This window comes from Scyliorhinus canicula, chromosome 11 (assembly GCF_902713615.1).
Source record: "Scyliorhinus canicula chromosome 11, sScyCan1.1, whole genome shotgun sequence".
Classification (NCBI taxonomy): Eukaryota; Metazoa; Chordata; class Chondrichthyes; order Carcharhiniformes; family Scyliorhinidae; genus Scyliorhinus; species Scyliorhinus canicula.
The window spans coordinates 158,694,974-158,717,003 of NC_052156.1; the positions used below are offsets into that span (position 1 = coordinate 158,694,974).

The 22,030-nt window shown below is 48.7% G+C and overlaps 1 protein-coding gene across 13 annotated transcripts in view; it reads right to left on the reverse strand.

Moving 5' to 3' along the window:
- celf2 (cugbp, Elav-like family member 2) overlaps positions 1-22,030 on the reverse strand; it is a 925,307-nt gene that overhangs the window by 502,295 nt on the left and 400,982 nt on the right. For all 13 annotated transcript variants that reach the window (XM_038811867.1, XM_038811866.1, XM_038811859.1 and 10 more), the window contains one exon: positions 15,868-15,903. Coding sequence is in view for 11 of the 13 variants with exons in the window: in XM_038811859.1 (XP_038667787.1) it covers positions 15,868-15,903 (36 nt within the window). In the remaining 2 variants the exon portion in view is untranslated. The remainder of the gene's footprint in view (positions 1-15,867; positions 15,904-22,030) is intronic.

The following is a 22,030-nucleotide window of genomic DNA, read 5'->3' on the forward strand; positions in this document are numbered from 1 at the left end:
TTTAGATTTGCATCATGTTTGATCGTGAAGTATCCTCGTTAGTCACTGCTCAATAAAAAGTAGTCCAGGCTTATATTTAAAATTAATTGCTTTTGTCCATTGTTTGGAAATGGGGCTGTCATTAGTAACTTAATGCAAGGCACTAAGACACCAAGATTAACAGGTTTACCTTGCTGCAGAAACTCCCCATTGCAAATCCTTCACTGCAGCAACTGCCTTTCAGATCAACCACCGGACATCAGAAATGGCCTCTCCAGTGGTTAGCCAACCTTTCCCCATGAACCCAACCCTTCCCCATTAACTCAGCCCTTCCCCATTAACCCAACCCTTCCCCATTAACACAACCCTTCCCCATTAACCCAACCCTTCCACAATAACCCAATCCTTTCCCATTAACCTAACCCTTCCTCATTAACCCAAGCCTTCCCCATGAACCCAACCCTTCCCCATTAACCCAACCCTTCCACAATAACCCAATCCTTTCCCATTAACCCAACCCTTCCTCATTAACCCAAGCCTTCCCCATTAACCCAAGCCTTCCCCATTAACCCAATCCTTTCCCATTAACCCAACCCTTCCCCATTAACCTAACCCTTCCCTATTAACCCAAGCCTTCCCCATTAACCTAACCCTTCCCCATTAACCTAACCCATCCCCATTAACCCAACCCTTCCCCATTAACCTAACCCTTCCCCATTAACCTAACCCTTCCCCATTAACCCAACCCTTCCCCATTAACCCAACCCTTCCCCATTAACCTAACCCTTCCCCATTAATCCAAGCCTTCCCCATTAACCCAACTCTTCCCCATTAACCCAACCCTTCCCCATTAACCCAACCCTTCCACAATAACCCAATCCTTTCCCATTAACCTAACCCCCATTAACCCAACCCTTCCCCATTAACCCAACCCTTCCCCATTAACCCAACCCTTTCCCATTAACCCAACCCTTCCCTAATAACCCAACTCTTCCTCATTAACCCAACCCTTTCCCATTAAGCCAAGCCTTCCCCATTAACCCAACCCTTTCCCATTAACCCAACCCTTCCCCATTAACCCAACCCTTCCCCATTAACCTAACCCTTCCCCATTAATCCAAGCCTTCCCCATTAACCCAACTCTTCCCCATTAACCCAACCCTTCCCCATTAACCCAACCCTTCCACAATAACCCAATCCTTTCCCATTAACCTAACCCTTCCCCATTAACCCAACCCTTCCCCATTAACCCAACCCTTCCCCATTAACCCAACCCTTTCCCATTAACCCAACCCTTCCCTAATAACCCAACTCTTCCTCATTAACCCAACCCTTTCCCATTAAGCCAAGCCTTCCCCATTAACCCAACCCTTTCCCATTAACCCAACCCTTCCCCATTAACCCAACCCTTCCCCATTAACCCAACCCTTCCCCATTAATCCAAGCCTTCCCCATTAACCCAACCTTTTCCCATTAACCAAACTCTTCCCCATTAACCCAACCCTTCCCCATTAACCCAACCATTCCCTAATAACCCAACCCTTCCCCATTAACCCACCCTTCCCCATTAACCTAACCCTTCCCCATTAACCCAATCCTTCCCCATTAACCCAACCCTTCCCCATTAACCCAACTCTTGCCCATTAACCCAATCCTTCCCCATTAACCCAACCCTTCAGCATTAGCCTGCTGTGAAATGTTGTGAATGGGATAATAATAATATTTTTTATTGTCACAAGTAGGCTTACATTAACCCTGCAATGAAGTTACTGTGAAAAGCCTCTGGTCGCCACATTCTGCCGCCTGTTTGGGTACACAGTGGGAGAATTCAGAATGTCCAAATTACCTAACAGCATGCCTTTTGGGATTTGTGGGAGGAAACCGGAGCACCCGGATGAAAACCATGCAGACACAGGGAGAACGTGCAGACTCCAGACAGACAGTGACCCAAGCTGGGAATCGAACCTGGGACCCTGGCGCAGTGAAGCAGCAGTGCTAACCACTGTGCTACCTTGCCGGCCACTACATACAAATATATCATGATGCACGATGCAAATGGGGCATTGCTCTTCCACTTGGCCTCTTTTTCCAGTTACGTGCTAGTTTGACCAGGTTTCTATCCACATCTAGACAACTCTAAATACATTGTGCTGCAGCAGGCTGTAGCACAGAGCAGGGGTGTGATTTAATGGAAATGAATCAGAGTCCCGTGTCGGGCGTATATAGTCGGTTGTTTCCGGGCAGTGGAGTGCCAAGAACAAGCCCGCTATTAAATGGGACTGTACTTCATTCTGGAGCCTTGGCGAGGAACATCCGAGGGTGCTCCGGTTTCCTCCTTCAAGTCCCGAAAGACGTGCTTGTTAGGTGAATTGGACATTCTGAATTCTCCCTCAGTTTACCCGAACAGGCGCCGGAATGAGGCGATTTGGGGCTTTTCACAGTAACTTCATTGCAGTGTTAATGTAAGCCTATTTGTGACAATAAAGATTATTATTATTAAAGGTAGATGGCTTTAAGAGATCAATCGGCTCAGTCCTAGAACATCGCTGCATGTGTTCATCAGATTCGAGTTCAGGGCCCATACATGGGCTGGTTTAGCTCAGTGGGCTAGACAGCTGGTTTGTGATGCAGAACAAGGCCAGGAGCTGGGTTCAATTCCCGTACCAGCTTCCCCGAACAGATACCGGAATGTGGCGACTGGGGTCTTTTCACAGTAACTTCATACTTGTGACAATAAAAGGTTATTATTATTATCTTCAGCTGTGTCATCATTAACTTTCCCTCCACCATAAGATCAGAAGTGATGATGTCCGTGGATGATGTTCAGAACCATTTGTGACTCCTCAGAGACTGGAGCATCCATGTCCATATAACTCAAGACCTGGATAAATATTCAGGCTCATTTCACACTCAAGTGTAAGGCAAGGATCAAATCTAACAAGAGAGAATCTAACTTTCTCCCCTTGACATTCAATGGAATTGCCGCCATTAAATCCCCATGAACAACATCCTGGGGCTTACCGAAACTGAACTCGATCAGCCATATAAATACTCTGGCTACAAGAACAGGTCAGAGGCTGGGAATTCTGCAGCAAATCGCTCACCTACTGACTCCCAAAGCAGGTAACCACCGACAAGGCAAAAAGCAGGAGTTTGATGGAATACTCTTCACTTGCCTGGAGTGCCAACAACATAAGATAAGCTCAACACCATCCGGTGTAAAAATAGCCTGCTTCATCGGAACCTCATCCAGAACCTTAAACATTCACTCCCTGCGTTACTGACTCATAAATACATAGATACATGGAAGATAGGAGCAGGAGGAGGCCTTTTGGCCCTTTGAGCCTGCTCCGCCATTTATCAAGATCATGGCTGATCATCCAATCAGGGAGCCCCTTTCTTTGTATATAACAGGGAGTGTCAGATCCTCTGCACTCCCGGTGTAGACAGCAGACTGAATGGGCAGGGTTGTTCAGCTGTCGGGTTTGTGAATGAAAGGAATTCTGGTGACGGGACTTCTGCCTCCATGGACTTATTACACAACTCAATAGCCTAATCCTGCTTTCTCCACATAACCTTTGCCCCAAGGGCAGTAGTGCGCACCGTACGAGATGCATTACTGCAACTCACCAAGGCTCCTCAGACAGCATCTTTCAAGTCCACAACCTCTGCCACCTAGAAGGACAAGGGTGGCAGGTATATGGGAACGCCACCACTTGCAAGTTCCTCTCCAAGGCAACCACCCTGAGGACTTGGAAATCTATCACTGTTCCACCACTGGGTCAAAATCCTGTAAACTCCCTCCCTAACAGCGCTGTGGCTGCACCTACACCACATGGACATCAGCCGTCCAAGAAGGCAGCTCATCACTACCTTCGCAAGGGAAATTAGGGATGGGCAATAAAATTTGACCCACCCAGCGACAATCACATCCCATGAATGAATTTTAAAATCCTCTACTCCTTTCTCCATGTGTCAACTGCCCACAGCCTTTCAGGAAAAGAGAATTCCAGATTTCCCCACCCAGCGTGTGGAAAAGCTGTTTCCTGATTTCCTTCCCAAACATCCAGCTTCTAATTCTCGCTCCAGGGATTGGAGTACATGTTCCACGTCGACATTACTGAGAGAGTCCCGCGATGTTGGAGTTGTCCGTAGTCACTGGCGGAGAGAATACTTTAACGTGGACAGCACTGAGAATTTTTTTCAACAACTGTTGTCAACCTGTTTCCAAACATGACAAATTTGAACTACGACTATTTACAAACTATTTACAATCTCGAAGCCAGAGAGAAAGTGAGGAACCATGAACGGTGCTGTCCAGATACATCATTCGTTTCTGCTTCATGGGTTAATGGGCAGAAACCAGTGCTTGAAAATGTCACTCACCTTATAGCTTGGGGCAAGCTACCCTTTGGCTGGCGAGTCAGACAGAGTAAATTTGCCAGCTTTCACATCACATCAATGAGCTGACCTCCCTTCAGTTACTTTCTTTGCTGATACATTACTGAACGAACAGGCACAGCAGAGACAGACTGCAACCCACCCTGTGAAATCCAATCCCATCGGCAAAGAATGGAGAGCTGTTGGAGACGGCCAGCCACTCCCCCGGTATCTGCTAATGACAGAACTGGAGAACCCTACAGCCCAGGAACAAATTACAGGGGTGCGCAGCAGAAATTAGCAGCTGGCACACATCTGGGAATCTGGAATGTGCTGCCCGAAAGGCTGGGGGATTTAAGATGATAAGAAATACGAAATGGGTTGGTGATTCAGCTCCCCGAGCCTGCTCCGGCATTCAATAACATCATGGCTGACAGAGAAGTACACAAAACTCTCGGCACAGTCTCACCAATGATGTGTATAGTTGTAGCAAGACCTCCCTACTTTAATACACCATCCCTACCCCCTTTACAACAAATGCCAACATTCCATTTGCCGTCTTAATTATTTGCCGCACTTCTTTGCTAACTTTTGGGACTGATCTACAGGAACACGCAGATCCTGTTGTACTGCAGCATTCTGTAGCATCTCTGCATTTAGATATTATTCTGCTTTTCTACTGTTCCTGGGGAAATGGAAATGGAAATCCTCAAAAGCTCCCACATTAGACTCCATGTGCCAAATATTTGCTCACTCACTTAACCTGTCCCTTTGTAGACTCGCTTCCTTGTTCCCTACCTATCTTTGCATCATCTTTAAACTGGGCCAGAATCCGGGCGGTCCCTGCCTCCGAATCATTAATGTAGATTGTAGAAGTTGAGGCCCAGTACTGATCACTCGGGAAATTCCCAGATTTAAGTATTTGGTCTCTCGGCACTCCAGCTGCCACCTTTGCGTGAAGCAGATCCAGCAGTAAATTTCAAACAAGCGATCTGCATCTGTTTGAATGGGAAACATTTGCAGGGCTATGGGGGAAAGAGCATGAGAATAAGATAGCTCTTTCACAGTGTCAAAGGTGTGATGGGCCAAATGGCCTCCTTCTGGTACACTCTTGAAAACAGTTCTTCCCAGCACTGAGGCATCTGTGTGACGTGCAGGGTTCTGTTGTACTGCTAGGTGTAGTTTAGTTGGTAGCACTCTCGCTTCTATCAAAATATCATAGGTACAATTTGCCACTTATAAGGTTTCAGCAGATTTTTTTCAGCAAGCTGACATTCCAGTGCAGTACCAAGAGTGCCCTGCACGCTCAGCGGCGTTGACATTTGGACAGGACATTAAACCTGGGCACCATCTGCCCACTCAGATGGATGTAAGACATTCGGCGGCGCTATTCGATGAAGTGTAGTGAGTGTTCCAGTCAAAAATCATGCCTCAACTATCACAACATGTATAGTGTAAGGAATACAAAGGGTTAACATTTTGATGTTAATACTTCTCACCACCAGATGGCGATAAGGAGCAGTCATATAAATATCATGTGACTTCTGGGATTGTGGGAGAAGTGTTTAGGCATGAGATAGATTAGTTGCATCGTGTAGAGTTTTGCAGTTAGAGATATCGTATAGTTTAATTTAATAACTCATACCGTGTGACTTGTTTGAATCTTATTTCAGTAGTGTAAAAAATTCAGCTTTGTTCATTAACTTAGCTTGATGTTCTTTGTTCAACACTACGTTCTCAAGACATCCTGATAGACACAACAGGGGACATAACATCAACCAGCACCTAAAAATGATCCGAATTCATTGCTTAGAGTGGGATCTTTCTGTGCACAAATTGGCATGTTTCCTACAATACAACAGTGACAGCATAACCAATGTACTTTGTTGGTTGTAAAATGCTTTGGGACGTTCAGAGGTCATGAAAGGTACTGTACAAATGCCAGTTATTTGTTTTCTTGTAGATCCTAATGCACAAGAGAGATTTGATTGCTACAGATTTAATAGGAATAGGTAGCTTCAACAATAAAATAATCCATCGGCTCAGTGTCTCTTTGGGCCTATGATCTGGTCAGATCTCTGACTGTTCCTTCACATACACCAAGAAGTACAGCCAACAAGAGAGCGGGCAAACATAAAACCAAAGGTTTGCATTTGTATAGTGCACCTTTGCTATTCCAATGCTCTATTGACTGATCTCGCACCTTTAATGAGCTAAACTCTGCGACCCAGATCATGTCCTGAACATGCCCCACCCCCGTGCTTGCTGATCTACACTGTCCCCCGGTCCAGCAGTGCCTGGATTTTCAATTTCTCACCTGTCTTTGCCCTAGCCTCATCTCCTCCTGATCTTTGTAACCTTCTCCAGCCCTCCGACCTTTTCCGCATTCTCAACGTCGAACCCGCTTTCAGTTGTCCAGGACTTGAAGCTCCGGAATGCTCTCCTCAAATCTCCTTTACGACACTCCGTTAGTCTACTTTTTTGATGAATGACCAAGATTCCTGTCACCTGATCCAACCGCGCCTCATGTGACTTGATGTCAAATTTTGTTTGATAACCATTCTGTGCAGCACCCTCGACTTTAAAGATGCAATGAAATGAAAGCGGTTGTTGACAACATCATGACTGTTGGTGACTTCCTGTCTATGACATAAAAACATCTGCCAGTTTACAATAATAACCCTTCACTTACTTTCCCATTTAGTAAAAATAGGAAAAGAAAAACCCTACGTCCAAAAATAGTATTTTCCCAGCACCGCGGCGGAGTCTGTTTATTTACTTTTGTTAATAAATCCACAGATGAAGAGCACTTATACAAACATGTAATGGCTTACTTCTATCTTTATTCTCGCACACATGGCGGGGGGGGGGGAACTGGTGAGCGAATGTCTTCAGTAAATGTGGCAAGACTTTACATCAGGGCGTCAGACGTTTGTGTCTCGGGCTTCTGACGATATTGTTAAACCCATAAGCTTTGCCCAAGGCCTTAACGAACTACCACTGCTCAATGGGCACTCCACTGCTTCATAAAATGGCTGTATTCCAACACAGATCTGAAGGTCTCAGAACAGCAGCCACGCAGTGAGCTCTGTAGCATCTGCCCGCATCACATACTAAACAGGGGAGAGAAAAAATATTACAGAGTAAAATCCATCATCTGTTAATCAGCCCCGAATTACTCAGAGCTCTGCTAATCTAGTTAAAAGAAAAGATAAGGATCCTTGTTAGCTTTCCTTACTGCTGACAAATGGGCGGAATGTGCAAGTACCATATGGAAGTGAGATGTTTACTCCCCCCAAGCAGAGTCGAACTGAATGTATCCTTTACGCACTGACAATACAGTGCCTGCTTTACTCCCAGTGCCCAGACAAGCTGCAGCTTATTCCATGATCGACAACATCAGTTACTCCCAGGGTGCGGATCCTCAGAACTCAGTATTAGGAAGGACGGCCTCTCGAGCCTTTGCACCGTTCAAAGAGCTGATGCCTGATCTGCAACCTAACCTCATGTATCCACTTCTGCCAGAACCCTTTAATACCTTTGGCCAACAAAATCTATAAATCTCAGTTTTAAAATTAACAATTGATCTCACAGTTTTGGCACAAGAGAGTTTCAAACATCTACCCTCCTCAGTACGTGAACGTATTTCCCATTTACTCTCCTGAAAGATCTGGCTCTAACCTTTAGTCTGTGTCCCCTAGCCCTTGGCTCCCTAACTAACAAAATAATTTCTCAATCTACTCCTTCAGTTCTCCGACATATGTTGAAAATTTTGATAAAATCTCTCCTTCTAAATTCTAGGGAATACAACTGCAGTTTAAAAAAAATCTATTCTAGTAGGTCAATCCTTGTATCCAGAATTATTCCAGAAAATCTACTTTGCCTTATCTCTAGGGATGCAGTGCCCAGAGCTGCCTGCAGTGCTCCCATTGCCCAGAGCTGCCTGCAGTGCTCCCAGTGCTGCCTGCAGTGCTCCCAGTGCCCAGAGCTGCCTGCAGTGCTCCCAGTGCTGCCTGCAGTGCTCCCAGTGCCCAGAGCTGCCTGCAGTGCTCCCAGTGCTGCCTCCAGTACTCACAGTGCCCAGAGCTACCTGCAGTGCTCCCAGTGCTGCCTCCAGTACTCCCAGTGCCCAGAGCTACCTGTAGTGCTCCCAGTGCCCAGAGCTGCCTGCAGTGCTCCCAGTGCCCAGAGCTGCCTGCAGTGCTCCCAGTACCCAGAGCTGCCTGCAGTGCTCCCAGTGCCGCCTGCAGTACTCCCAGTGCCTAGAGCTGCCTGCAGTGCTCCCAGTGCCCAGTGCTGCCTGCAGTGCTCCCAGTGCCCAGAGCTGCCTGCAGTGCTCCCAGTGCCCAGAGCTGCCTGCAGTGCTCCCAGTGCTCAGAGCTGCCTGCAGTGCTCCCAGTGCCCAGAGCTGCCTGCAGTGCTCCCAGTACCCAGAGCTGCCTGCAGTGCTCCCAGTGCCGCCTGCAGTACTCCCAGTGCCCAGAGCTTCCTGCATTACTGCCAGTGCTCAGAGCTGCCTGCAGTGCTCCCAGTGCCCAGAGCTGCCTGCAGTGCTCTCAGTGCTCAGAGCAGCCTGCAGGGCTCCCAGTGCCCAGAGGTGCCTGCAGTGTTCCCAGTGCCCAGAGCAGCCTGCATTACTCCCAGTGCTCAGAGGTGAAATGCAGTACTCCCAGTGCCCAGAGCAGCCTGCAGTACTCCCAGTGCCCAGAGCAGCCTGCAGCACTCCCAGTGCCCAGAGCTGCCTGCAGTGCTCCCAGTGCTCAGAGCTGCCTGCAGTGCTCCCAGTGCCCAGAGCTGCCTGCAGTGCTCCCAGTGCCCAGAGCTGCCTGCATTACTCCCAGTGCTCAGAGCTGCCTGCAGTGCTCCCAGTGCCCAGAGCTGCCTGCAGTACTCCCAGTGCTCAGAGCTGCCTGCAGTGCTCCCAGTGCCCAGAGCTGCCTGCAGTACTCCCAGTGCCCAGAGCAGCCTGCAGTACTCCCAGTGCCCAGAGCAGCCTGCAGCACTCCCAGTGCCCAGAGCTGCCTGCAGTACTCCCAGTGCTCAGAGCTGCCTGCAGTGCTCCCAGTGCTCAGAGCTGCCTGCAGTGCTCCCAGTGCCCAGAGCTGCCTGCAGTGCTCCCAGTGCCCAGAGCTGCCTGCATTACTGCCAGTGCCCAGAGCTGCCTGCATTACTCCCCGTGCCCAGAGCTGCCTGCATTACTGCCAGTGCCCAGAGCTGCCTGCAGTGCTCCCAGTGCCCAGAGCTGCCTGCATTACTCCCAGTGCTCAGAGCTGCCTGCATTACTCCCCGTGCCCAGAGCTGCCTGCATTACTGCCAGTGCCCAGAGCTGCCTGCAGTGCTCCCAGTGCCCAGAGCTGCCTGCATTACTGCCTGCAGTACTCCCAGTGCCCAGAGCTGCCTTCATTACTGCCAGTGACCAGAGCTGCCTGCAGTGCTGTCTGCAGTACTCCCAGTGCCCAGAGCTGCCTGCAATACTCCCGGGTGTGATATTGGAAGGTCCGGGCTCGGTTTCCCATAGTGTCTCCCGGGCGTGATATTGGAAGGTACGGGCTCGGTTTCCCATTGTGGCTCCCGGGTGTGATATTGGAAGGTACGGGCTCGGTTTCCCATTGTGGGTCCCGTGTGTGATATTGGAAGGTACGGGCTCGGTTTCCCATTGTGTCTCCCGGGTGTGATACTGGAAGGTACGGGCTCGGTTTCCCATTGTGGCTCCCGGGTGTGATATTGGAAGGTACGGGCTCTGTTTCCCATTGTGGCTCCCGGGTGTGGTACTGGACGGTACGGGCTCGGTTTCCCATTGTGTCTCCCGGGTGTGATACTGGAAGGTACGGGCTCGGTTTCCCATTGTGTCTCCCGGGTGTGATACTGGAAGGTACGGGCTCGGTTTCCCATTGTGGCTCCCGGGTGTGATATTGGAAGGTACGGGCTCGGTTTCCCATTGTGGGTCCCGTGTGTGATATTGGAAGGTACGGGCTCGGTTTCCCATTGTGTCTCCCGGGTGTGATACTGGAAGGTACGGGCTCGGTTTCCCATTGTGGCTCCCGGGTGTGATATTGGAAGGTACGGGCTCTGTTTCCCATTGTGGCTCCCGGGTGTGGTACTGGAAGGTACGGGCTTGGATTCCCATTGTGAATCCCGGCTGTGATACTGGAAGGTACGGGTCCCATTTCCCATTGTGATTCCCGGCTGTGATACTGGAAGGTACGGGTCCCATTTCCCATTGTGATTCCCGGGTGTGACACTGGAAGGTACGGGCTTGGATTCCCATTGTGGCTCCCGGGTGTGATACTGGAAGGTCCGGGCTCGGTTTCCCATTGTGGCTCCCGGGTGTGATACTGGAAGGTACGGGCTCGGTTTCCCATTGTGGCTCCCGGGTGTGATATTGGAAGGTACGGGCTCGGTTTCCCATTGTGGCTCCCGGGTGTGATATTGGAAGGTACGGGCTCGGTTTCCCATTGTGGCTCCCGGGTGTGATATTGGAAGGTACGGGCTCGGTTTCCCATTGTGTCTCCCGGGTGTGATACTGGAAGGTACGGGCTCGGTTTCCCATTGTGTCTCCCGGGTGTGATACTGGACGGTACGGGCTCGGTTTCCCATTGTGGCTCCCGGGTGTGATATTGGAAGGTACGGGCTCGGTTTCCCATTGTGGCTCCCGGGTGTGATACTGGACGGTACGGGCTCGGTTTCCCATTGCGGCTCCCGGGTGTGATACTGGACGGTACGGGCTCGGTTTCCCATTGTGGCTCCCGTGTGTGATATTGGACGGTACGGGCTCGGTTTCCCATTGTGGCTCCCGGGTGTGATATTGGAAGGTACGGGCTCGGTTTCCCATTGTGGCTCCCGGGTGTGATATTGGAAGGTACGGGCTCGGTTTCCCATTGTGGCTCCCGTGTGTGATATTGGAAGGTACGGGCTCGGTTTCCCATTGTGGCTCCCGGGTGTGATATTGGAAGGTACGGGCTCGGTTTCCCATTGTGGCTCCCGGGTGTGGTACTGGACGGTACGGGCTCGGTTTCCCATTGTGGCTCCCGGGTGTGATATTGGAACGTGGGGGCTCAGTTTCGTATAAAGTTTGGGTTCTGGGAAAGATCCAGAGACAACACTTGGACCACTTGAGGAAACAGGAACCTGCCCTTCTGGACACCCGGCTGATGGTGGTAGCGCTTTCAGTCTAAGGCCCCAGCCATCCGGTCGACCAAGAGGAGGATGATTCTGGATCCGGGATGCACACAGAGGAGTTTGTGCCGGCAGGGGCTGGTGTATCTGGGACCAAGGTCCCGACAGTAACTCTTCGGTAGTCAGCCAGGAAACGGCGATTGGCTAATCGATACACTCCACCCGACCCAGAGCCGCCAATGGCGGAAGCGGAGGCAAAGTGGCGCAGAGGCCTCCGCTGTTGGTGGCTGATGGGAGACTTTCGGGCTTGGGGGTGGGGGTGCGGCACGGAGAGGGGTGTCATGACCCCCATGAGGACTACAGGTAAACCATCGTTAATCAGTGGGACTCGGAGTGTGAACGACCCAGATCGGTACAGAGACCAACCACCTGGGGTTCATTATGAGCTAACATAAAAGAAGGCCCAAAACAGGGCCTGGTGTGGTTCATCCTCCCAGCATGGACTGTACTCGGGGCGATATGCTGCATTATGCAGATCTTTGTAAATAGTGTAAATAAATCTGTTGGTTTACCACTAGCCTCCCCGGAGTCAGTAAAGTACTAATTCCATTGCACGACACTACACTCAGAGCAGCTAAACCATCACTGCCATGCAACTTCCAGCAAACAATCCGTTTAATCCAAAACCATGGGGACGGAACTCCTTCGTTGAAGTGACAGGAGCCGCTGGTTTGCGGGTGCAAGCAGCAGGGAGTGGGAAGGAGGAATTTGTCAGGAGTTCAGCCCCTTCAATTTCATCCTTTCCTTTAACAACATCTCCACCACATAGGAAGGCAGGGCCCGTGGAGAAATTCACCATTTCCACCTTCCCGTCTCAGTCATACTGAACCCTAACTTGAACATAAAATGGCCATTCCTGGTGAACCTCCTTCTCAAGGGAAGTTAGGGTTGGGCAACATATGATGGCCTTGCTCGATGATGCTTATGTCTCGAGACAGAATTTTTTTTTTTAAAGTACGAACGTGAAATGACACTTCTCATTTGATGGGAGCAAACTATAACATAATGCAAATGAAAAGGAAAGGAACGAGTGGGAGAACAACATATTTTCATATAAACAACACCTTATTGTCAAGTCTTTTCCCGTGATCATGTGCAAGATTGGGCTTCTGGGAGCCGCTATTCAATTTGGTGACATCTGTTGCATGGAAGCAGGCATGAAGGTTTCTTGAATAGTGCAATGATCATGCTGCTACTCAGTTATCCCTCCTACATTTCATTCGGTGTTTCAATGTCTGGGGTAAATATTGTGCGGTATATTCCGGCCCCACCGCGAAGGGTTTCCTCACGGAGGATGAGGTGGGCCAGCCAAAGGTCCATCGAATTCGGCCGGATTGGAAGATTCACCAGGGGCCAGGGCTGGAAAATTCTGGCCATCGATAACACACCCTGGCTGCAGTGCCATGCAAGAGGTCATAAACAGTTTCAATCAAATCTTACCGTTTTGCTTATTAAAAATAGTGGACCTTGCTGAACCAAAAGGTGTTTGCCGCAGGTCACCCAATTCACAAGTTGCTTACGGTTTCTGGAAATTCCCAACCGCAGTTACAGGACAAAAGCTCATCCTTGTTGTGGAGTTTCATTCCCCTCATTGTGAGGACACTACAAATAATGAAAACCAGGGACCAGTAGCCAACCTGTTTCCCCAGCCTCATCCTATAACAAAAGGAAAGCCATCAAAACTTATTCTACCTGGGGCAGCACAGTGGTTAGCATTGCTGCCTATGGCGCTGAGGACCCGGGTTCAAATCCCGGCCCTGGCTCACTGTCCATGTGGAGTTTGCACGTTCTCCCCATGTCTGCATGGGTTTCACCCCCACAACCCAAAGATGTGTAGGATAGGTGGATTGGCCACGCTAAATTGCCCCTTAATTGGAAAAAATAATTGGCCACTCTAAATTTTTTTTAAAAGAAAAACAAAACTTGTTCTACCTGTAGAGGCACCAAATTCCACCGTTTATCTCCTAAGGTGACCAACACATTTTGACCAGAGGCACAGAAACGGCTCGTTAGCCTACAGCTCACTTCTGACCTTTAGAACGTTTCAATATTACATTTTCAGACTTGCAATTCAGTTTAAGTTCTAGCCGGCAAACAGCAAAGGTAGACGCCAGGCTGACCACCGGCCTACTTCAACTCTGACCCTCCTCATGGCCTGTTTCCCTGGAAGGTTCCAGCCAACGCCTGCCGAGCAGATCAAGCAACTATTTACCAATCTCGTCTCACTACGTCACCATCCACTTTAAACAAATTCTGCAAATCTTGCTTCAGCTAGCTCAAGCCGCTGTAGCTCCTCCGTTAAGGAACTCTCACTCGACTGCAACAACTGCACTCTGGCAATCATGGGAACTGATATCCATATCTGTGGTGCTTTTTCTTTTAAGTAATTCTGACTTGCAAAAACGCCTCTTTCCAATCTTCTTATTGTGTGCTTGCATGTGTGCGGATGAAGTTGCGACCATTCCCTGGGTTTGAATGCGTGAATAAATTAGACTTTTGTTTATTCCTAAAGGGAGTTGCTGCAAGTCATTTCAAAAATTGAACCCCCTCTGCTTTCCGACAGATGGCAAGAATAAAAAGTTCATCTTTACCTTCATCCCCTGCCCAGAATGCAGGACACATATTGGGTCGCTGCATCATTTCATGAGATGTAATAACTCCACAATTTGTAACTGGAAAAACCTGCATTTAATCAGATACGGGAACAGCCTGCGAATAATTAGCCATTGACAGCAAGTCAGAGAGTTCGACCATTGCCCATATCCCACCCCACACTTATCCACCGCCCCTGGGCTTGTGGGCCTACACTGGCTCAGTCCCAGGTGTTTCTGTTTTAATCTTGTCTTTGTGTACAAACCCCTCCGGGGCCTCATCGATCCCTCGCTCTCTAATCTCCTCCAGCCCTACAAACCTCCAAGAATTCAGATTTCCTCCAACTCTGGCTTCTTACAAACTCCGTATTCATTTCTGTCACCATGCCTTCAGCTGCATAATGTCCCTGGGTGGGATTCTCCGATCACGCGCCAGGTCAGAGTATCGGTGAGTGGGGGGGGGGGGGGGGGGGGGGGGGGGCGGGAATCACGCCACGCGCTCTGGCGCCAGGCCGCCGATTCTCCGCCGACCGGAGAATCAGCGCCAAACGCACCTGGGGGTCCCCGCCGCACCGGTTGGGGGCCGTTGAAAGCGGCCCCTCCCGGCGATTCTCCCTGCGCGATGGGCCGAGTGCACGCCAAGTCCCCGCCGGGACATCGGCATTCTGGCTGCGGGGTCCCCCTTGGTGGGAAGGTGGGGGTATCCAACTCCGGGGAGGGGGGCCTCCACGGTGGCCAGGCCCGCGATCGGGGGATACCGATCAGCGGGCGAGCTCATTCCGAGGGGGGGGGCCTATGTTCCTCAGCACCGGGCCCCTGTAGGGCTCCGCCATGTTGTATGGGGGCCGGCACGGAGACGGCCATGGCGCGCATGCGCGGACCCGCGGTCGTAGTTGCTGGGGCCCGTATCGGCAGCTGGAGCTGCGTGAGGCGTTCCAGCGCCGTGCTGGCCCCCTGTGGGTTGGGGGATCGCTGATCCTTGCGGCCAGATGGCGCCGTCGTAAAACGCTCCGGCGTTTACAACGGCGTCAACACTGCTGCTAAAATGGAGAATTCCGCCCCCTATATCTGGAATATATTCCTTGATCCTTGCTGTCCCTCCACGCCTCTCTCTTCTTTTAAGATGCTCCTTAAAATCGAAGAATATTTTAATCACGCCTCCCAACATCTCCTTCTTCGCCTCAGTGTTAATTTTTGCCTGATGAAGTACCTCGTGATGCTTTCCTGAGTTAAGGGCAGCATATCCATTCAAACTGCTGTCTGACAAGAGTGTTACTTTGAAATAAACCAAGGAATAAGGACAAGATGTATCAACCTCAGCAAAGTATTCTGCAAACAATGAGTGATTAATACACACAACTAAGGTGGGAGATGAAAAAAAAAATTGCAAGTCATTTGAGTGACAGTTGGATGGTGACTGGCTGTGACCACATTTTCCACATGAATGAGCCAAGTTGTAGAGAATAGCTTTCTTCATCTGTATTTATCTTGTGACCTTCAGAAGCATCACTGAGGAAATCAGTGGACATGACTGTTTTGCTGGTTCTACAAATGTCCGTGCTCCCTCCCAACTTACACGGCCACCCAAATTCCATTCTTTCAATACAATGCAGAGTAAGCAATGCCTCAAAAAGTGTCCTTGTTTCTGACTCCCAATTCAAGCGACAAAGGATCGGTCCATCAGATTGAGGAATATAGAATCAGTTGACTTATTTTCACTGAAGAGAAACCATGGTCCTACCTTTGTAATGATCCAGTTATCTCAGGGCTGCTCTGCCTGCAAAAGAGAAACAAGACATGAATTGAAGGAAAAATATCCCAAGAATGGTTTTCAGTTCTCTTTCTCGATTAAGATGACTTACAAGACCATAAGACATAGGAGCAGTATTAGCCCATCCAGTCCACTCGGTCATTCAATCATGGCTGATATGTCTCGCACATCCATTCCCCTGCCTTCTTCCCATTACCCCCGATCCCCTTATTAATCAATTTATGCCGAGCCTAGAGATTTTCTTATTGCCAACTTCTATTCTCACCTTGCCCATTGATGTCATTCGCAATGTGTGATTGCTGCTCAATTGACAGGCTATTTGATCATGAGCAGCTGAGCCTGACTTCATTCTTACCCACAGTCCAAAATGCAAACAGGTCTTTTTCAGCCAGATGTCACAAACTGGGCCTGACTTCATTCTTACCCACAGTCCAAAATGCAAACAGGTCTTTTTCAGCCAGATGTCACAAACTGGGGCGGGAATCTTCCTGGATTTTGTTTCATTTCTAACCCAGCATTTCTGTGGCCTTTAGCAGTGGCACAGGCCTTGATCAATGAGCTTAATGGACGTCACTGCTTCAGCCATCCTGGGCTGCAGGAAAATGTACAGACCACTTGGCACATTGAGGCTGCTCCATCAATAGTTTAGTATCATACCGAGCGGTGCCTTTGAAATAATCTGGATTGCTTGCCCATTCATTTGGGAATAGTGAAAGGTAACAGACAGCAATGTGTGCACTAGTGATGGGGTGACCTACGGTGCAACATCATATACAACCTCCATTCCCACCAGCTGCATGCTGCAATTATCATCTCTTCTTTCTCTGACCTTTCAACAATGGGTCACCGTGTTGAGACATGTATCTCACACCTGTTCTCCACTTCTGTTACAAACAGTTCAATAAAATCTTGTTAAGCTGGCAACAGAATCCAATCTTCTGTCTTTGGCCATTTACAATAAGTACATTTTAAGTTCACTGCCCGTGTGGAGTTTGCACATTCACCTCGTGTCTGCGTGGGTCTCACCCCCACAACCCAAATATGGACAGGGTAGGTAGATTGGCCACGCTAAATTGCTCCTTAATTGGATAAAAAGTACATTTTAAGTTTAAAAAAAAGTTTACGCCTCTCTTGAAGCTGTTTCTTCATGCTCGGGTTTAGTTCCACAGGCATTAGATTTGCCTGATGCCTCACACAAATGATAATTCCAGCAGCGTGTCCAGGCAGTAATGCATTTTGATAAATTACCACATATTTATTAGCAAAATTGAACGGACGTGGAATAAAAGGCACAGTTGCAGCACAGATACAGAACTGGTTAAGGAACAGAAAAGAGAATTTTGGCAAATAACTGGCTGATTTTTGAACTCAATGCCTCCAGTTCAAAAAGGTTGGGATCACGGACATTTTATTACTTGTACTGCCACCTTCGTAGATTTGTGTACAAAACCCCTCAGGTCTCTCTCATCCGATGCTCCTTTTAAAATTATACTATTTACCTTGTACTATCTCTCCTTATTCTTCCAGCCAAAATGTACCTTTCTGCTTCAAACTCCATCTACCCGCTCCACCTGGAGTCTGAGTCCCTCTCAAGTTTTTAAACCATCTTCCTCACTGTTCACTAAAGTTTTTGGGTCATCTGCAAATTTTCGAAATTGTGCCCTGCACCCTCCACCCACTCATTCATCTACATCAAAAACAGCGATGGAAGGAGGGAGAATTCAGAATTCTCAGCTGGTACGGGAATTGAACCCGCGCTGCTGGCCTTGTTCTGCATCACAAACCCGCTGTCTAGCCCATTGAGCTAAACCAGCTTATAAACAAAGCATGCAAACAGGACCCAAAACAAACATCGTATCCACAGGATGGTCACTCCGCTAACAGACTCGGCCCACGTTACGTGCTTCAGCCCCGCAGTGGGATTTGAACCCACAGCCTTCAGAGTCAAGTGGGCTGTCAACCGGACCAAACTCACACAGAGTAATAGGAGTGGAGTTTAAGGTTGGCAATTTCTGACTAGTTCCAGTCGGGAAGAAAAGGCAGGCAGTATAGTGCGTTGAAAATGCGACTTCCCACTGGCCAAATCAGCCAGCAAGGTATCTTGGAATTAAGAGAGGGACAGAGAGAGGCTTAGGGTCATTGTCCACACCGAGTTACTCAGCTCTCAGTGTGGTGAAAACAATTAAGGAGCAGAGAGGAAGCAATTCTTTGGCTCATATACAGATAGATTTAAACAGTCTCCTCTCACTGGAGGCAAACAAAATTTGACATTTATAGAGCCATTGTTTTCCTCTTGAGCTTTCGAGACTTGACATAGATCCGTCTCTTTATTATGTAAGAGTACCAAGAGATATAGGTACAGTTTCCACACGAGCTAACTGAATGACAGAGCAGGCCTGAGGAGGCTGAATGGTCTGCTCCTGTTCTTTTGTGACTGGGAGGCCACTCCCAGGAGGTCATGTTCCATCTACCACCCCTCCCCGAACCACTGACATATCTATTGTGGGGGGTGGGGGTCATCAATTGTGCACCGCGTGCCCTTGAAGGGGGAGGCAACATGCATTGCATGTGGGAGGGCAAAGGCGTTGCATTCAGAGATTTAGAGTCGCCGACCCATTGTTCAAAACCATGTTTGGAGCCAGACCGTTGACAATGAGGCACTCTTCCTTCACGTAGGAATCCTCAAGGCCTTTGGCAGCTCCTCCCTGGGACCTGCCCACAGAACTCCTACTGTTGCCCTGTGAGCTGAGAAGGAATGATCAGTGACTCAGGTGGATGGAGGGATTTACAGGTTAGCTCAGAGGTTGACACTAATAGGCTTTTTACCACTTGCATTTCTTGAGTTCTCTGTCCCAATCCCCACTCAATTCTGGGCATGATCACAGGGTGGTATTCTGCTATCTTTAAGACTTATCTGGATAGACACATGAACAGACAGGGTATAGAAGGTTTTCAAGGTTTTTTTCAGCTAGTTGCTCAGTGTCACCTTTCTATTAAGTGCTCAGAGACATGCACACGAGGGGCAGTAAGTGGTATTGTTGGGCAGCACAGTGGCACAGTGGATAGCACTGCTACCTCATGGTGCCGAGGTCCCAGGTTGGATCCCGGCTCTGGGCCACTGTCCGTGTGGAGTTTGCACATTCTCTCCGTGTCTGCGTGGGTTTCACCCCACATCTCAAAGATGTACAGGGCAGGTGGATTGGCCATGCTAAATTGTCCCTTAATTGGAAAAAATGAATTGGGTACTGTAAATTTTTTTTTTTTAAGTGGTATTGTTGACATAATGCAAAATGCTTTGGATGCACACAAAGTAATTATTCTAACTCAGCTTGCACGATGACCAACCAAATGTAGCCAGTTACAATATACACGCAGCAACAATCTTTAACCTTTCTCAAGTGGCGGAGCCCTAAACAGGCAAATGAATGAAAATGTTGGGTTAAATGTTGTGGGATGTGTGAATTGAAAGAATCTGTTTAATCCACGAGGCTGACAGACCACAAGAAGCAGGGGTAGGCCATTCAGCCCGTCTAGCCTGCTCCGCCATTCAAACACATCATGGTTGATCATTTACTTCTACGCATCTTTCTCCACTATCCCATATGGCTTGGTGACCGTAGTATCTAGGAATCTATCGATTTCGGAGTTGACCATGCTCAATGATTGAGTGTCCATACCTCTCTGCGGCAGAGTTCTAAAGGTATACGACCTTCTGAGTGGAGAAAATCCTCCTCATCCAGTCTTAAATGGCCTGTCCCTTACTCCGAGATTGTGTTGTAAGGATAACAAACCAGGCCCCAATTTTTTGTGGGGAACCGGATAAGAACCCCAAACAATTATTCAATTTGTAAAACTGTGAGAAAAGGATACTTCACCCAGGAGTGATGATTCTGACCAATAGGTATCTTTTATGTTAAAACAAACTTTAATTTAAACACAGAATTAACCACATTAAATCAAATAAATAGCTTTACAATTAACAGTTAAACAGTTTCTAAATAAAAGGAAAAACTTTAACTCACTATCTGCCACTAATTCTAATTAAGCAACCCAATACAGTTCAAATGCCATTTATAAATAAAGTTAACAAAACAGGTTCCTTGCTTATCTGTGCAGACCTTTGGGGGAAGAGATCTTTTTCAGGAACAACCTGAAAATCCTTCTGTCTCATCAGAGTTAAATTCTATGGTGAACTGCTATTCAAACAGACCTGGCTCCTCCCAGTAATTACATCAAAGGTATGGCACTAAGATGTTTCAAGATCTGCTTAGCTAAGTCTAAATACAATCGGTCAAAAATTATCTACTCTCCAGGGAATCTCCAGTAATCAAAATACTACCTATTAACCATCTCACTGGAATAAAGCAAATGGTTAAAATCAATCATTACCTCATCTTTTATGATTCCTTAATTACAGCTTTAGTAGATCACTGCCTGTATGTATTCGAAACCAGGGTTTTTTAATAACGTTACTGCCACAAATATGAAATACATTATATAAGTCGAGATGTATGGGGAAGGTTTTTTACACAGAGGGTGGTGGTGGCCTGGAATGCACTGCCAAGTGAGGTGGTTGAGGCAAATACGTTAGCGATCTATAAGACTTATCTGGATAGACACATGAACAGACGGGGTTTAGAAGGGTGTAGTTGGTCTGGATAGGAAATCATCGGCGTAGGCTTGGTGGGCTGAAGGGCCTGTCCCTGTGCTGTACTGTTCTTTGTTCTATAACGGGCGGCATGGTAGCACAGTGGTTAGCACTGTTGCTTCACAGCGCCAGGGTCCCAGGTTGGATTCCCGGTTTGGATCACTGTCTGTGTGGAGTCTGCACGTTCTCCCCGTGTCTGCGTGGGTTTCCTCTCGGTGCTCCGGTTTCCTCCCACAAGTCCCGAAAGACGTGATGTTAGGTGACGTTTGGTCATTCTGAATTCTCCCTTTGTGTACCCGAACAGATGCCAGAGTGAGGCGACTAGGGGCTTTTCACAGTAAATTCATTGCAGTGTTAATGTAAGCCTACTTATGACAATAAAGATTATTGTTATATAACAATTTCCACATTCCTCACTGTGTCCCCTGATTTTAGACTCTCCAGTATGTATCTTTGTGTGGGTATGTGTGCGTGTGTATATGCTTGTGTGCGTTATTTATGTATGTGTCACTGCTGTTAGGAGTTTCAGCATGTTTCTGAATGGACTACAGCTTCGTTCTGTGGAATAAATGTTCTTGTGGCCTACTGGGACCAGCCATTTCCACACGTTCAGCCATCAGGTACAAGTTTACATGCTTCTTTGGGGAAAGTAACTAAATGAAGTCCGTAGTCTGATCCTAAAAACCGTGCCAAGAGGCTTTCAAAAGATAAAATGACAGTGAAATGGAACATCAGGTTATAACATCACGGACCTTCACCATTAAGGAAGAACTGCAGGGTTGGGAAATGTTATAAAGTGATGAGGGAGATGAGGAATAATAGTGAACCAGGTTAATAAATAAGTACACACTATGGAATAATGTAGAATATATATCACCCAACCATGTCAGTATTTATACTCCGTATGAAACTCCTCCCACCCTTCATCATCTAAGTTTATCAGCACAGACTTTTATTCTTTTCTCCCTCATGAATTTATCTACTCTTTACTCACATCGGGCGGAATTCTCCCGTACCCGGCAGGACGGGGGTCCCGACGGGACGGAGTGGCGGGAACCACTCCGGCGTCGGGCCACCCCAAAGATACGGAATCCTCTGCACCTTCAGGGGCTAGGCCGGCACCGGAGTGGTTTGCGACCCGCCGGCCGGCGTGGAAGGCCTTTAGCGCCGCGGCAGCCGGGGCCGAAGGGACTCCGCCGGCCGGCGCAGGACCGGGCATGCGCGGGGGGGGGGGGGGGGGGGGTGGGGGTTCACCTTCGCGCCGGCCATCGTGGAGGCTTACACGGCCGGCGCAGTGGAATAGTGTGTGCCCCCACGGCACAGGCCCACCCGCGGATCGGTGGGCCCCGATCGTGGGTCAGGCCACTGTGGGGGCACTCCCCGGGGCCAGATCGCCCCCCCCCCCCCGAGGACCCCGGAGCCTGCCCGCGCCGCCCCCGCCGGTAAGGGACCTACTCCAATTTACGCCGGCAGGACCTGCATAGA